This window comes from Lepidochelys kempii, chromosome 1 (assembly GCF_965140285.1).
Source record: "Lepidochelys kempii isolate rLepKem1 chromosome 1, rLepKem1.hap1, whole genome shotgun sequence".
Lineage (NCBI taxonomy): Eukaryota > Metazoa > Chordata > Testudines > Cheloniidae > Lepidochelys > Lepidochelys kempii.
In genome coordinates, this window is record NC_136380.1 from 111,956,346 (window position 1) to 111,972,023 (window position 15,678).

The 15,678-nt window shown below is 39.6% G+C and overlaps 1 protein-coding gene across 1 annotated transcript in view; it reads right to left on the reverse strand.

Annotated features, from left to right (window-relative positions):
- Positions 1-1,864: 1,864 nt before the first annotated feature.
- ADPRHL1 (ADP-ribosylhydrolase like 1) overlaps positions 1,865-15,678 on the reverse strand; it is a 33,636-nt gene continuing 19,822 nt past the window's right edge. The window contains exons 4-7 of the mRNA XM_073327368.1: positions 15,356-15,496; positions 10,194-10,321; positions 5,863-5,995; positions 1,865-2,738 (exon numbers count right to left, since the gene is read on the reverse strand). Coding sequence (XP_073183469.1) covers positions 2,581-2,738; positions 5,863-5,995; positions 10,194-10,321; positions 15,356-15,496 — 560 coding nt within the window. The 3' untranslated portion in view covers positions 1,865-2,580. The remainder of the gene's footprint in view (positions 2,739-5,862; positions 5,996-10,193; positions 10,322-15,355; positions 15,497-15,678) is intronic.

Below are 15,678 nucleotides of genomic sequence, written 5' to 3' on the forward strand. Positions count from 1 at the left end.
AGTTTAAGTTCTGATAAATTAGGATATTTGCATCCTATTTGCACTAGCCGTATTTTCTTTTCTCTACATTGGGTAATGTTAAGTTATTGTCTGGTCATGAGTACTCAGTGAGTTGGCTCTTGTTTCAGCACCTTTTTCTTAGTGTTAGCAAGTTTTAATACATTGAGTGAAGAGAGGGTTCAACAGTAACACTGGTTCAAAGTTTGTTGGGAAAGGTAGTTGGTGTTTGGTTACTGGGAAATGAAGGTTAGTCTGTACCACAAGATAAACCCACTTATAGAAGTTTCCAGGAGCTGACTATCAGCAGCTCTAACTTATTGTTAGTTGAATCTTGGCTTGAGTCAGATGGCCATGACAGGGGAGCAAAAAGGTTGTTTTAGTCTTGGGACTACACGTAGTATTTTGAGGTCACGTGGCTTTGCAGTAATTTGGTTCAAGGAATAGCCTACAGTAAGGAAAGGCAACAACTGTGTTCCTTTGCGGTAGTGGTTACTCTTATTAACGCTGATATTTAAACCTTGTTATATCTTTAATAAAGTGGTGGTCAATGGCCTATTTTCCCCTATAACTATGGAAACAATGCTTTGCTAGCATTTGCCAACTTTATAGCTTCTGTCTATCTGAACCATCTTTGCAAAATTAGATTTGCTTTTCTGTCCGTGAAATTAAGTTTGGGTCCTTCTCCATCATGAATGTAAGGTAAGATGAATAACGGGATAGCTGTGATACATTCTAGAAGAACAATATGGACAATTGTTAACTTTAAAAACACAGCAACCATATGTTTAGTTCAACCTTTCGAAGTCTAATGATGAGGCATGCTGTCTTTGTGGAATGATGATTTCTTTTCCGCTCGAGATTTTTTCATGGGTAAAGGAAAAGTTAAATGTACAAAAGAAAATCGTACCTTATGAGAGCTACATTCTTCTCTCTTCTTAATTGCTGAATTTATTATGGGAAATGTTAGAGGCATCATAAACTAGAAAAAATGTTTTCAGAAAGTCTTGATGTTTTCTTATATAAAGTCATAAGTTACAAACAAATATCCTTCTTTGTTTAAACTTTAACATATGCTCAAAATGAGAAAGCAGCAGATAGCAAAGATGCAAAGAGAGAGCATGCTAAAACAAGAACTCAACATTGTTCTTTGATTAGCCCACATTTTAATAAAAAGATTGGTGTGTGGCCCATCTCCCCGACTAACCACAGCAACATGGATCACCTGCTCCCCTTTCTATCATATAACATCCCAATGGCAATTGCTTATATGGAAAAGCAATAGGAAAGTATTTATGTATTTTTAGCTGCCTTTTTAAATGCAAGTCAGCAGGTGGAAATAGAGAGGCGAAAACAGGACCACGTGACCAGTCAGCTCTCTGCGGACCATTAGAATGTTCTCTGTGGACCACAGTTTAAGAATCTTTGTGCTAAAACGTGGAATTAATCACATGGGGCTAAATTCTGCTCTCAATTACTCCAGAATTAATACTGGTATAATTCCACTAATGGAAGTTATTCCAGATTTATGCCAGTATTATAGATCAGAATATGATTCAGTAAATTCTACTATTAGTTTTATTCACATCAGATACTAGTTTTTAACCTGGCCATATAGTTAGTTGGTTTTCTGTTTTAAAAGCCAAAGTAACTGTTTTCTCTCCAGGCCTCTTTGGGAGAGGAATCTCAGTCACACGAAACACATTATAGCCTGGCTGGTGACGTACTACAGCTCTTTAATGGCCTCAGACAAAAATTCTGATACTGACACAGCAACATATAAGTGTGATCTGAAAATGAAGAAATGATGCTTATGAAGAGCATAAGATTAATTTATTTACAAATATTTCAGCCAGTTGACTTTTTAAAAGAGTTTTGAAGAGTCTAGAGTGAAAAAAAAAACATAATAATGCAGAAATGTTAAACACAATGATGCTTTGCTGTACCTTGGAAGTGTTGCTAGTGTTGGCCTTTCCTTTCTGGAAGCTTCTCACATAACAATACATATACACCATAGTGCTGACAAAGGGTTAACATTTCATTAATGAATAATCTGTGACACAGTAGAGTTGCAAATATTACAGAGGCATGAGATGTGAGGCGGAGGAAAGAGGGAGGTGGAAGAATTGTTAAAAGTTTAAAATCTACAGGGAATGGAACATCCTCACAAAAGGATCATACTATTAGTTCAGAAGAAAAGCATTAGTTTTGAAAATTAATTATATATGTGTGCAAGATACTACTGATGATAGCTTTTTAAGGGTGGCATTAGTAAGGTAGGCAGAATTTTGATAATAAGAGGGTTTTAGTTATTTATATATATTTTTATTTAAAATAATCTCACTGACCTGGATTGTACTATAAGAGCAAGTTTGGTACTCAAAAATCCCTGTATCTATGAAAAACTGAACATTTACAGTGTCCAGTTACTCTTGAATGACTCAGCTAACTGCACTTATACACATTCCACATAGCCTTTTAGAACTAAACCTCACCAGCCTAGAACAGCGTTATTATAATTAGTCAGTTATCTACAGTGTTTGACAGAGTCTTTATAGAAAGAGAAAAATGGCAGAAACTGCTTTACTTTTCCTCTGTGGATCGTCGGTAAAGAGACTCGCCCAAGTATTCTAGCCTCTCCCTCTGTTCAAGATCCTGGTACAAGCCTTTGGGAACCTTGTTCAGGCCGTAAAGTAATCCATACAAGCAGCCGGCAATAGATCCAGTGGCTGCACTCTCACCTGTAAAATTAAACACAACCGTGTGCAGTTCTGTTGTTGTGAAAAATGCACTCTCCTTTGCAGATATATCACTACACAGAGAAGGAAGCTTTAAGCCACTGCAGAACAGATTTTTACTTATATGTGGTGTGCCAAAGAGACTCTCAGAATGGTAGCTCTAGGGAGTTCACCAACCAACTGGAATTTCAAGCCTCCACCTTTGCCAGCAGTAATGGGTCAGACTGCATAATGTACTCCTGGGGAAATTCTGCCCCAAAAAGTTAAAAATTCTGCACACAATATTTTAAAATTCTGCATATTTTATTTGTTAAAATAATGCAAAATAATCAGGCTGGTTTCAATTATTTTGGTAATTTATGTAAACTACAATACAATGGATGGAGTTCGGGAGTAAGGAGCATTGGAGGAAATCCCCAAACCCCCTCTGTCTAATAGTAATGTAGCGAGTATTGACCCTTTACTTCTAGTTATTAGTCAACAAATATATGCACCCATATGCTCAGTGTTACATCATAGGCAACGGAAGAGCAAGCAAGGGCTGGGTATTCAAACTCACAATTTATATTGGCTACTGACCATCTCCAGAAAGGTCAGTAGCAATCAGTTCATGGAGCACATTTTGCTAGGAAATTTTAAAAATTTAGACCAGTTCTACTCTCTAAAACACCATAAGCATTTATAAGGCCACACTGTCCTTTACAGTAAGGATCCTTTACACCACTCTGGCAATGTAAAGGAGCCTTAACATTTTTACACCTGTTTTACACTCTTGGGGAAATTCACTAAGAACAATCGGAACAATTCATTAAGCAGGCAGGTTGCTACATTCTGCTCTGCCTGACAGGATAGAGCCTCCCCCATGCCTCCCTCCTCAGAAACACGCCAAAGCCCTGCCATGCCAAGCATGCTGCAATAGTGAGTGAAAGGGATAGAGTATCTCTCTCTCTCTCATACACACTGCCCAGACTGCCCAGCCCCCCAGTGGTGATTTACATCTCTACCGGAAGCTCCGGGAGGCCAAACCGACCTGTCTGCACTGCCGGGGAGGGGCGCGTGACTGCTCTTGTGCCTTCCCTTTGCTTCCCCACCAGAAATAATTTTTCTGCAGGGAAGCAAAGAAATTTGCGGGGGCCATGAATTCTGTGCATGGGTTGAAGCTTCAGTGCTGCTGACCCTTGAGCTAATAATGCAGTGGGTATGCTGCAGCTTAAATGACAACTACTCATCAGCTGTTAAATCAGTCACTCTGCTAATCAAACCATGCTGCGTGGCTCAAATGTTATTTCGCAGTGTAGCTGCTCTCACTGAGCTAGGCTAGCTCACGTGGAGTAACGCGTGTGTACTAACTCACACTAACAGCTGCAGTGAAGACCAGCCTTAACCATGAGTTTAATATGTACTGACACATTCATTGTGATACCAAATGAACACTTGGGTTGGCCCCAATATTCCATTTAGTGCAGATGTTGTGGGGCAGAATCCCTGCCTTGCTTTGTGTGCTAAGTGGCACAAAGGGATTGGAAACCTGTCGCTCCCTTGCTATGGATACCCCCTCCACAGGGGAGTCTCCAGCAGGCAACAAGCTAACAGTACTGTCTCCTGCTGCTGTAGAGAGTGTACAAAAAACTTGGTATTTTCTGCCCGTGCTCCCTCTACCTCACTGATTACGTTGGTTCACAAGCAAGGAAACCTGTGTGCCATTAGAATCATGCTGGGAGGGCAACAAGTCCATTTGCCAAATGGACAAAAGTCAATTCAGTAAGCAGCAATGCTGTCCGGCTGCTTAAAGGGCAGCACATTGCATCATTTCAATTAGAAGGGACTTTTCGTGGGGCATCTAGCTAATGCGCTGCCTCACAAATACAGGATCAGCAGATTTTATTTTACAATTATTATTAAATGGTGAAAGCAACAATCTTTACATTTAAAAGGTAATAGTTAATCCAATGAAAACAATATATTTGATATTGTTTCAGAGAAAGAGAATGTGGTTAACGCAAATAAAAAGCAATGATATCAGCTGCTCATCTGATCAAATAAGGGAGCCATTGGCTGGGGAGGAGCCAGGGGACAGAGAAAAGCCAGGTCCTCCAACCCCGAAGTCCCTGACTTACTGCTCTTTTCCTTTTGGGAGGAAGCTTCTGCAACAAAACATCCCCCTTCTCTTAAATGGCTCTCAGGGTGCAACAAACCATCGCAGTTAACCCAGTGCTAGAAAGGAAGAGTAGCTACAGAAGAAACCACTAGATTGCAAGATCTTTAGGGCAGGGAAAGTATCTTATTACTGTAATTAATCATTTAAAATCACATAATGGCTGTGTGTATGTATCCATGGTATCTTGTGTTGAGATCCCATTAACTCTCCCAAAGCTAAGTCGGGGTGGGTTGGGTCAGCAGCGCAGACAGAGGGTCTCCATGGAATACCTAGGTTGATTGTTGATGGCATCCTGCTGGGTGAATCTGCAGTGTTGGTGATTCAGCATGAGGGTAGGGGGCAGGGCACAGTGATGTTGAAGGAGCTATCTTTGGCATGAGTTGCAACACAAAGATATTAACCACTTGTGTCCCTTAAAGAATACATGGTGTTTTTTATAAGAGTAAGGATGTTAAACCAGTGTCCCAGACAAACTACTGCTTAAGTAATTACATACTACCTGCCTGAAAACTCCCTGCAGTTTTAATTGCATTCAGTATTCTTTTTCTTCCCCCATCTTATGCCCTTGTGTTGTTTTCCTGTGTGTGGTTCTATAGCAGCCATCCCAGACAGAGGTTGCTGTTTATAAGTGGTCGTAAAGTGAACCGTAGACATGGATATCCTTAATTTACTTCACAAGCATGTTGTGAGGCTTAATTCACTAATGTCTGTAAAGCACTTTCCGAGTCCTGAATGGCAGGTACTATTGACATAATAACAACACTGATCATGTGACATTGATAAGGAATCAATAATAGGCAATATGGCAGATTTGACTTAGTCAGGAGCTTTACTGCTGAGATGTCTTTTTCAACAGGAGTGAAATTTGTGACTTAAAGGTTGCATCTCATACAATAATGACCATTTTGCCATTTAAACTCCAGGGGATTCAAACACTCGATATTGTAAAGGAACAACAGGATTACTCACCCCCGTGGAACATTGCTCTGTTGCAAAGTTCTGTCCAGTCACCACCACATCCTAAAAGAGCATCATATGCAATCATGGGAGCATCATGGCCTCTTCTTCCACCCCGGCCTTCAGAACTCCACCGCCTGTAAGTCTAAAAGAATAGCTGTCGAGTTGGTCGGAAAATGTTGCAAGCGCTCACCACTTTTCACATGCAGAATGATATACTGTTAGACACTTTTACCCTGAGATGGTTGATAAGGATCTGCATTCAGGGGAAGCTCACTTCGATGTATTTGTGACATTTCGTATGGAGCAACGGAGGAGCGTCTCTGATCTTCCCATTTACAAATGCAACCACAATATTAATTTGAGTTGATATTTTTTCAAAGCCTCCTAACACTGACAAATTTCCTGGTTCCTCTGCTGAATAGTCCCCCCAGAAGCAGCTCTGACTCTCAGGGACAGAGAGAGGCTTTAATGCCAACAGTCATGTAGGCCAGAAGGAAACAAAATACTTGTAACTACTCTGCAGGCTGGATCAGGAGCAAAGGTCTCTAGGATTCAAGTGAGCCAGGAATTTCAAGAAGCTCATCAAGTCAGAGTCTCATTTCACATCTTAAAAGTTCACACTCATAGAAATTAGAGGTGGAAAAGACTTATTAGGTTGTCTTGGTCTCCTCTCAGACAATGAGGAATTGTTCTCCATTCCCCCACCACATATTCTCAAATGTTTTGTCCTGCCCAGTTTTAAATATGTCTTTACTGTGTCCTCTTCCACATTTGTTCAAATGTCTCCACTTCTAGATATTTTATTTCAAATCATTCTTTCTCACCTTGTCCTGCCAGGCTTCCCTTCCTCTCAAAGACTGCTCTGAACAACAATAGTGAAAATGATCTTCAAATACAAGAGGCAGAATACTTCCTCTGCAACAAAAACCCTGGGCATTGTGCACTGGCCCATCAAACAGGCCCTAAAATAGGTACATCAAGACTTTACCTTTTTTACCTGCCCCAATTTCCAAACCACACCCAAAGTGCATGTGTTATGCTTAAAGCAAAAACATTATTTTGATTAAAGATTGGCCTGCAAGCCTGTTTTTTAACCCCTTAACATATAAAATACAATATAGCAATTTGAGTTGTACCTCCTTCAAGTAGGGCTGAATTTAGCCTTGAGCTTCTTGACACATGAGGCCTTTCCTTGCATTTCAGTCTATTCCCTTTATGGTTTACTGAGGACTGTGTTGGAACTGCAAGCTGTCGTGTTAAGAGCAGTGTGTGTGTATTTGTCTGTCTGTCTCTAGTCCCATGTGCAGACTAGTGGGCTCTGTAGCAAAGTGTGGGAGCATTCAGCAGAGTCAGTGTGCAAACCGCCAGCTAGAGTAAGGTGAGATGAGCTGTATCTCTCTGCTTAGGGAGCAGCCAGTTTTGTTTCTCTCTGTTTTGGAGTTCTTGTGTGTTCTGAGAAATAAAGTAGTGTCACATTGCAGCCTTCCAGCAGGACTATTATACATTTTATCTAATTTCTCTGTTTGTATGCTATGAAAATAACTTTCACTTAAGCTTTATATATTTATATACTGTGCACCCACACATATACCAAAGTGGGAGGGGTATCCAGCTAGACTGTAGCATCACTTTCTCCTTACTTTCATGTTTGCAAACAATAGGCAGTGCCTATCTGCTTCTGCTGTCATCTTACACAAGTAGACTCTAAGGCCTTAGTTCTGCATCCCTTATTCATGTGAAGTAGCATTGATTTACACATAAAGTCCCATTGGGATTACTTACATCAGTGCTATTCTGGATCAGGGCTGCAGACATATGTCTCAAGTATCCTTTACTTTGAGAGTTGTCACTCATTTTACTCCTGATGATACCTCCAGATTTGGTGTCTCCGAGCTTTGTTGAAAATTGTTTATCTCAGAAATAAAGAATCTTGAAACTCAGGCTATAGAAAGTTATTGACACTCAAGGAATGAAACTCCAACATTTTAAGCTTCCTGTATGACCGCTTTTTCAGTCGCTCTCATTTTGGGTCTTTATCACACATTGCTTCCAACATTTGAGTCCATAGCTTGAGAGCGATGATTGAAGAATCAAGTCTTAAAATGAGAGTGAGCTACAGTGTCTGTCTATTTGTGCAGTTTACTTAATACACAGTTGAAGAATCAAACTCATATTTACTGCAAGATGATTTGTTCTGATTGTGCCCACTGCCTGCTTCTTGTCCATACAGTCAGGCAGAGTTAACTTATCTTTCATTGCCCCAAATTTCTGGGTATCTAGACATGGCAGCCAATTTTATAGAAACTACTGTATATTCCTTGTTAATCTGAAGAGTATTTATTTTTACAAATAAAAATGGTCTTTTCAAATATATTCCAATAAATAAAATCTGGCTATGTCTGCCTAATATTAAAAGCTTCTGCAGTTTTTGTGTGCATGCTTAAATGGGGGCTTTGCATGGACTGGAGATGCACTCATGATTTTAGAGACCTGTTTGAAAATTTAGCCCCGGACATTTCTCTTTATTGTTGCAATACAAAAGGAGTTCCACGCGCAACTGATAAACTGAAAGGAATGCAGGGAAAAGCACCAAAGAGGATCAAAGTGCAGTTCTACTTTGAAAAGAGGCTGTGAAAGTGGCACAGTGAGGGTTCCATGTATTTCACATTCAGGGAATGCAGATCCAATGTGCTCAGTTTACAAGTAAAAAGATGTAGTTTCCAACTGTCAGTCCTGCAGACAGCCAAGGCGCTGCAAGTCAAGCAAGGGTCTTTCCTTCCTGTGCATCATCAATAACAAAAGCTCAACCTGCCAAAGTGGTCACACAGGTGTAAGTAGAATTTGGTCTTGTCAACTGTCTAAATGGGCCATCTTGATTATCACTACAAAAGTTTTTTTCTCCTGCTGATAATAGCTCATAATTAATTAGCCTCTTACTCCACTTTTTCATGTTCTCTGTATGTCTATATATATCTTCTTCCTCTGTGTTCCATTCTATGCATCCGATGAAGTGAGCTGTAGCCCATGAAAGCTTATGCTCAAATAAATTTGTTAGTCTCTAAGGTGCCACAAGTACTCCTGTCCTTGTAACTGGAATTTAGTCAACTATTCTGTTGATAATGAATGAGGAGGAATGTTATTCAGCTCAGCCTCCCATATAGTAGTTGTATTTACACTAGTAGGAGATAAAACTAGTAAAAACTTATTGTCACTAAAGTAAGAAAATATGACTGAATACACACAGGGAACAGAGCTGTTAAGTGAGCCGGTGCCGTCTTATTATCTACTAATGAATCTACTATTCATTATCATCCATGGGTGCCCTCTATCATATTTCAGAGCATGGAAAAGTTTACGGAGCACCCCATGTTAGTCACTTTTCAGAACAGAACTATGCTCCAAGGGACTGGAAGAACTGACATATGGGGAAAGTTGAAAAGAATTTCATATTTATTGCCAGGCTGCTAAGTAAATTGGAAACATGAGAACTATCTTCAAATACTGGAAAGTCATAAACACCAAAGAAGAAGAGGAATTTATTTAGCTTGGTTCAAGAAGCAATAACTAAAAGTAATGGGATTAAATTAAAAACAGTGTAGACTACAAAACAAAGTACCCTGGGAAGTGATGAAACACCATCTCTTGAGATACTTAAAACAAGACTGGACAAAACCAGTGTAGGAATCGACTCTGTATTGATCAAGGAATGGACTAGGATGGGGATTTTCAAAGAGCCTTGAGAGAGTTATGTGCCAAACTCCCATGGGAATTTCTATGAGAGCTGGTCACCCATTTCCTTTAGGGACCCTTAAAAATTCCAGCCTAGATCTCTGAGTATGTCTTTTCCATCTTTAATAGCCATGATTCATTGCAATTTACTTCTCAATTTCACCCCTTCTCTAGATGTTTAAACATCTGGCCAGTTTGACTTCCCTGATTATTGTATTTCTCCCTGTAATGGTTTATACTGTCTTTAAAGAAAAGAGAAATCATGTTGGGGGATGGGAGAGCAGGGTCCAGGCTACTCTGTTCCCCTTTCGCCCTGATTCCTCTTTTCCTTAAAGTGCCAGTATATGCTGTTTCACTCCCATTCCATGACTGTCGCTTAGAACCTTATTCCTGATTCAGTTGTAACCATTTCTTGTATTAACTCACATATTAAGTAAAGATGGAATAATTTTTCTTGTTAGTAAATAAGCAAAAAACCTTTTCAGAAGAACCCCCATCCTATGGGGCAGAAAAGACATTTAACAACCATCTCAGATTATCTCTCTGGAAATGTGTCTATTAGTAATGAGATTTTCTGAGCTCTTCTTGAAGTTACATTTACAGATTTTTACCTTTTCTCTCTCCTCAGCATCATAATTATCAGGAAAGACGGGTTTATTCTGATTATCTTCAGTGATTTCTCTCTCCTCCAAATAAAACTGCCATTTGGCTTCAAAGTAAAACCAGTGCTCCTGATACTCTGAATGCAAAACAAACTAATGGTGTAATATTTCATCTTGACAAGACTTTCAGGTGCACTTAAATAGCTTTTAAAGAAAGAACAAAACAGGGTTTTCCCAGTAAAACTTTGTATTCTACAGGAATATAACTTTAACAATTCACACACTCAAGCAGGATCAAACTGCATGTTCTATTTGATTATATCAGTGGAACAGGTAACAGAAAGGCAAGAAAAATTAACATGAAAAGAAAGAAAGAAAATTTAAAATGGTAAGAACTGTAGAATTATCTTAAAAACATCCAACAAACTAGAAATACAACATGATATGACATTGAGACAGTGCAACCTTCTTCTGAAACACTATAAAGAAAAAAGATAAATGTGAATTACACGGGAGAAAAATTAGTCTGTGCCTTTGTTTGCTGGTGTTCCTTTATGGCAAATCACGAATACCTAAAACATTTATTTTTGTTTGCTTGAGTTTCTTTAAAATGAAATAATTGGGTGGGAGGTGGGAATGTGCTTTTTTACCTTAGAAATATGAGGACTGTCAAGGCTTACCTTCCCTGGTTTTGCTGGGGGACTCAGAGGTGTGGAATAGAGAGCTTTTCTCCCAATTGTTTGAATTAAACAGGTGTTGAAGATACCAAACAAAATACAAAATCTTTTACACAGCCTGAATATAAATCACTTTCCATCTCAATTATTCAGATTTTATATGTATGATTTCTCTAGTGTAATGAACCTACTAGTTCTTCAGTCATCCATAGAATCTTCCATTAAAAACTGGGTAAACAAAGACCAGAACTTGCACTACAAACAAAACAGGAGGAGAAAACCTTCAGCCCATCTTTATATATCACCTACTTTTTGCTCTGGTCAGTGAGAAAATACAGTGAGTCTTGAAAACTGCAAACACATGCTTAACTTTCTGCGTATGAGTAGCCCCATTATGTTCAATTGGACTACTGATGTCCTTGATTCAGCAAAGCACTTAAGTGTCTGCTTACCTTTTAAGCAAGTGCTTAAATCCAGTCCTATTAACTAAAACACTTAAACATGCAATTAAGTCTTATTGATATCAATGGGCGTACTGTACTCATGTGTAAAGTCAAGCACATGCATATTTATTCGCAGGATTGCGACCATGAGGGGAAAGGTGGAAAAAAGGGATAGGAGGCAAAGACGACTAGAATTAAGAATTCAAAAAGCAGGGAGATGGAGAAAGCCATGAAACAAGCCATTGGAAAGTTGGCACTTCTGTATAGGAGTATGACTGCAGGTGTGTTCAGCATCACTGCTGCTCCAAATTAAATACGAACCAAGTCTGACCTTCTGTTTTTTAATGCCTTCCCTTTCAACCATGGTGACAATCAGGGTACAGACTTCCCAGGGGGAGATCAGAGGGTCGGAACCCAAACCAATAAGCAACTGAATCAAATGACTGTATATGATGTTATTGTATTATGAAAGTGTATCAAGTAAGATATCATATACAAACTGATGACATGCTGGTCATGAATATCCCTGTGTGATGTATGTACCAATGGTGTGTAAAGAGATAAGTACATGCTCTGGAAATATGTTCCTAAAATATGTTGTGGAGAGAGTTGATAAGCAAGCCTGCCTTAGACAAAGGAATGTGGCTTTACATGTCTGGATCAAGCGTTGTAAGCCAGAGGACAATGAAAGTACATTTACATGTAAGATAAACAAAGCCACCCAGCTAACTAGCGGAAAACAGCCTAGTGAGCACACTGGGAAACAGAGTCTGCACCCCTCGGAATTTTTCCTGGCTCTTGAGGTAAAGACATTAGACTTTGGGGAAATATAAAAGGAGCACAAAAAGACATTCTAGTTATCCATCACTTAGGGAACAAAGAGGACAGCACCCTAAGATTCTGTGAAAGTGGGGTCCTCTGACCTGGAGGGCTAGAGTTGCTGGTAACCTGATTTAAGTGAGAAAATTGGTTAGGCAAAGATAACCTGCTAAAATTAAGTTTTAATCACTAGAAAGCATGTTTTATTTTGTTTTGTTTGCAACCACACCTGTCTCCCTTTTCTCTTGCTTAGTATCACCTAAATCTCTGTTCTTTATTTATAAACGTATTCTTAATTTTACTATAAACCATCTCAGTGCTGTTATTTTGAAGTAGAGTGAGTGCTTGGTGAACTTAACAGGCTGGTGTGTGCACTGTCTCTTTGGAGGCAGCGAACTTAGTAATTTCTGTAAGCGTCCAGTGAGAGGGACTGGACGCTGCAGAGAGACATCTTGGGGGGAAGTTGGGAACTGGGGTTCACTGATTGTTACCTGCAAGGCGAGGTTCAGACTGGCAGAGTCTTGAGGAGTTTGCTGGTGAGGAAGAGAGACTGGTGTGGCAGGGAGCTGACACACAATCTGATCTCCAGCAAAGCTCACTCTTGCTGAGGCAAGAGGGGTAACACAGTGGCTTCCGGCTCTAGGTTCCTTGAGGAGAGTGTCACAAACACTCAGACCTGACAGAAAATTAGCAACTGTGCACACATAGTAGTCACTTTTCTAAATGAAGCAATTTGGTTGTTTCTTTTTCTTTTCTTTTTTTCCTCTTCCAAAAAGGCTAAGCAAGTGCTCCTCATTAGGGATTAATATCCTGAAAACACTTCATCTTCATATATCAAAAAACAAAAGCTATTTTTGTATACTCTGGTATTTTCTACCTGCTGGTAACTCTCCCACCCCGCACTTCCCAGCAGAGGGGGTGAAAGTATAATGATAGTAGAGACTACAGCACTCCTGATGCTGCAGCAGTTGCCACAGATCGCTGGGTGGCAGGAGGGAATCCAACCCCCCCACAGAGTTCCCTTGCACCCACACCAGGACCCAGGGTTGCTGCAAAGGGAAGGATTTTGCCAAGGCGCAGGACCTGGAGGAGTCCAACACAGAGAGGGTCCTGTTGGCATTTGCTGACCCTGGTGGTGTCATGCCGAACATACCATGAGGTACTTTCATTCTGTTACAGGAAGCCCAAGCAGCAGTTGATTAATATCTTAAAAGAAATTCTATGTTTGAAAAAGCAGAGTGAAAATGTCTACCTGCCCCTTAAAAAACAGGAGAGTATTTTAAGAGAAAAATAGTTCTGGTTTAAATAAACCACCACACACAATTGATTTGATCATCATGTGATTTTAAAACTGGCCTAAAAACTCAAAAGACCTAGCAATTATCTCTGCTTTTCTGTTGCACTCATCAGCATAGTACCCTGGTGCTAAAAACATAAATGATTCTCCTCCCCCGCCCCCTCCGCAACACTGCTGTAAGGTAGGGAAGTATTATTATCCCCATTTTACAGATGGAAGACGTGAGGAACAAAGTTAAGTGATTTTCCTAGTCCGATGGAAAATCTGTAGCAAAGCCAGAAATTAAACCCAGACCTCCCAGAGTCCTGGGCCTGAACCACAAAACCATCCTTCCTGTCTTTCGGCCCAATTTTTCAACCCTTACGGGTGTTGAGTACTTACTTGCATGCCATGAGTAGTCATACTGAAGTCAATGGAGTACACATGAGAGTAAGTGTAACTTAGTGAGAGCAATAGACCTTTTGTGATTAAATGGGTCTCATTGTCTTGTGACTGAAACAAAAAAAGGCTTCTCAGAAATGGTTTTCTAAAAATGTAGGGCTCTGTTCAGCAGAAATTCTCTTCAGTGCATCTCAGCAGCCAAGGGACTCGCGCCTGAGGTGGGAGATATTTTTCCCCTTCCAAAATAGCCCCAAGCTCCACAATGCCATTATTATACAATGCATTCTTCAGGAGTCCCACATATCTTTACACATCTGTGGGTTCACCCTGGTGGAGTGACAGGACCCTTCTGTAAGGTCAGTCAAAGAGAGACCTCTATATACTAATCCTGCACCTGCTGCTGTTAGGTCTAGTCTATAAAAAAAAGAACAACAACAACCTTAGAGCAGAAGAGGCTACAGTAAAAGAATTCAGTGTGTTCCAGAAAAGCTTCTTGTTTGTCCACAATTTTTTGAGCTGCAACTTTATCTCGCAAATAAATCTTAGTTCTTGGACGCTCCAAGTAAAGATTTATATGTAGTCTAATCATTCCCCAGCATTCCCCAGGCCCCTGTAACCTTTTAGAACAGATGGAAAAAACATTTCATAGGTAACACTTTTACATCAAAGTGACTTTGGAAGTGTATTAAGTTAAATCAAATTAAGGACCCTTTAATTCTGAGCAAAAGCATCTACACAGGAATTTAATTTGGTTTAACTAATCCACTTTAAATTCACTCATTGAGCTACTTACAATTAACTTTCCGAAGCGTCCTCCTGTAGACAAGCTCCTATAGACATTTGTTCACATTAGGACAACAATACTACAATACGGTGATCCTAGGCAAACAGGCACTAAAAAGCTGTTATGTATAAGATGCATTAACATTATTTATCACAGGAGTCCTGTTTCACTCAGCTGTTTTGAACAATGAGTACAACAGAACATATTCCAAATGTTTGCACGGAATAGCAACAGCCAGATTTGAACATGCAGACAAAGGATGAATTAACTGTTCTCTAAATATATGCATCTCCAAATGCGTTATGGCTTCCACTGGCAAAATGAGGAGTGTCTATTGAATTTCTAATGGAAAAAGTTGTACTGATCACTTGGGTCTCTTCTACTATACCATTTGATGGAATGCAGCTGAAACAGCTTAAATCTCAGCACACATGCTTTGCAAATGATTTGCTGACCAACATTCTTCCTACCTTGTAATGACATCGGAAGACTCCTTAAAAAATAAATCTGTGCAGTTTAGCATTATCATTATTGTTTTGTCTGTTTATATAGTGCCATTAGTGTGCTAGGCAACTTGCAAGCCATATGAAAACAAGGCCCCTACCCTGAACAGCTTGCAGTCTAATGTGCAGACAATGTGGAAAGACAACATGTTAGCACAGGAGATGATGTGAACTAACAAAAGTGGCGCAATTGAGCAGTGAAGTTTAATGGGTGTCTTTATAGGTGACTGGTTTTTTTAAAAAATAGTTTTAGTTTAGGAGTGTTACCTGCCATGTGTCGAATGGTCTTTTTGCAATATTCTTCAGCCATTGGGACCACCTTCATCATTTCCCTTCCCCACTGCACAAGTGGTTTTCCTTGTATTGCATATGATACAAATAGAGCTGTACAAAAGGACCCTAAAAAGCCTAGAATTAACATATAATATTAATAATTACTAACATGTGATCTACATTTCTACTGTAATAGTAATAATAAAGACATCTTTAACATAGCCTCAGTAAAATCATTACTAGCTGTGTCATATCTTTAGGATGGTTTAACAAATCCATCTGACCTATGTCTTTCTGTTTAACAGGTTGACACTTAG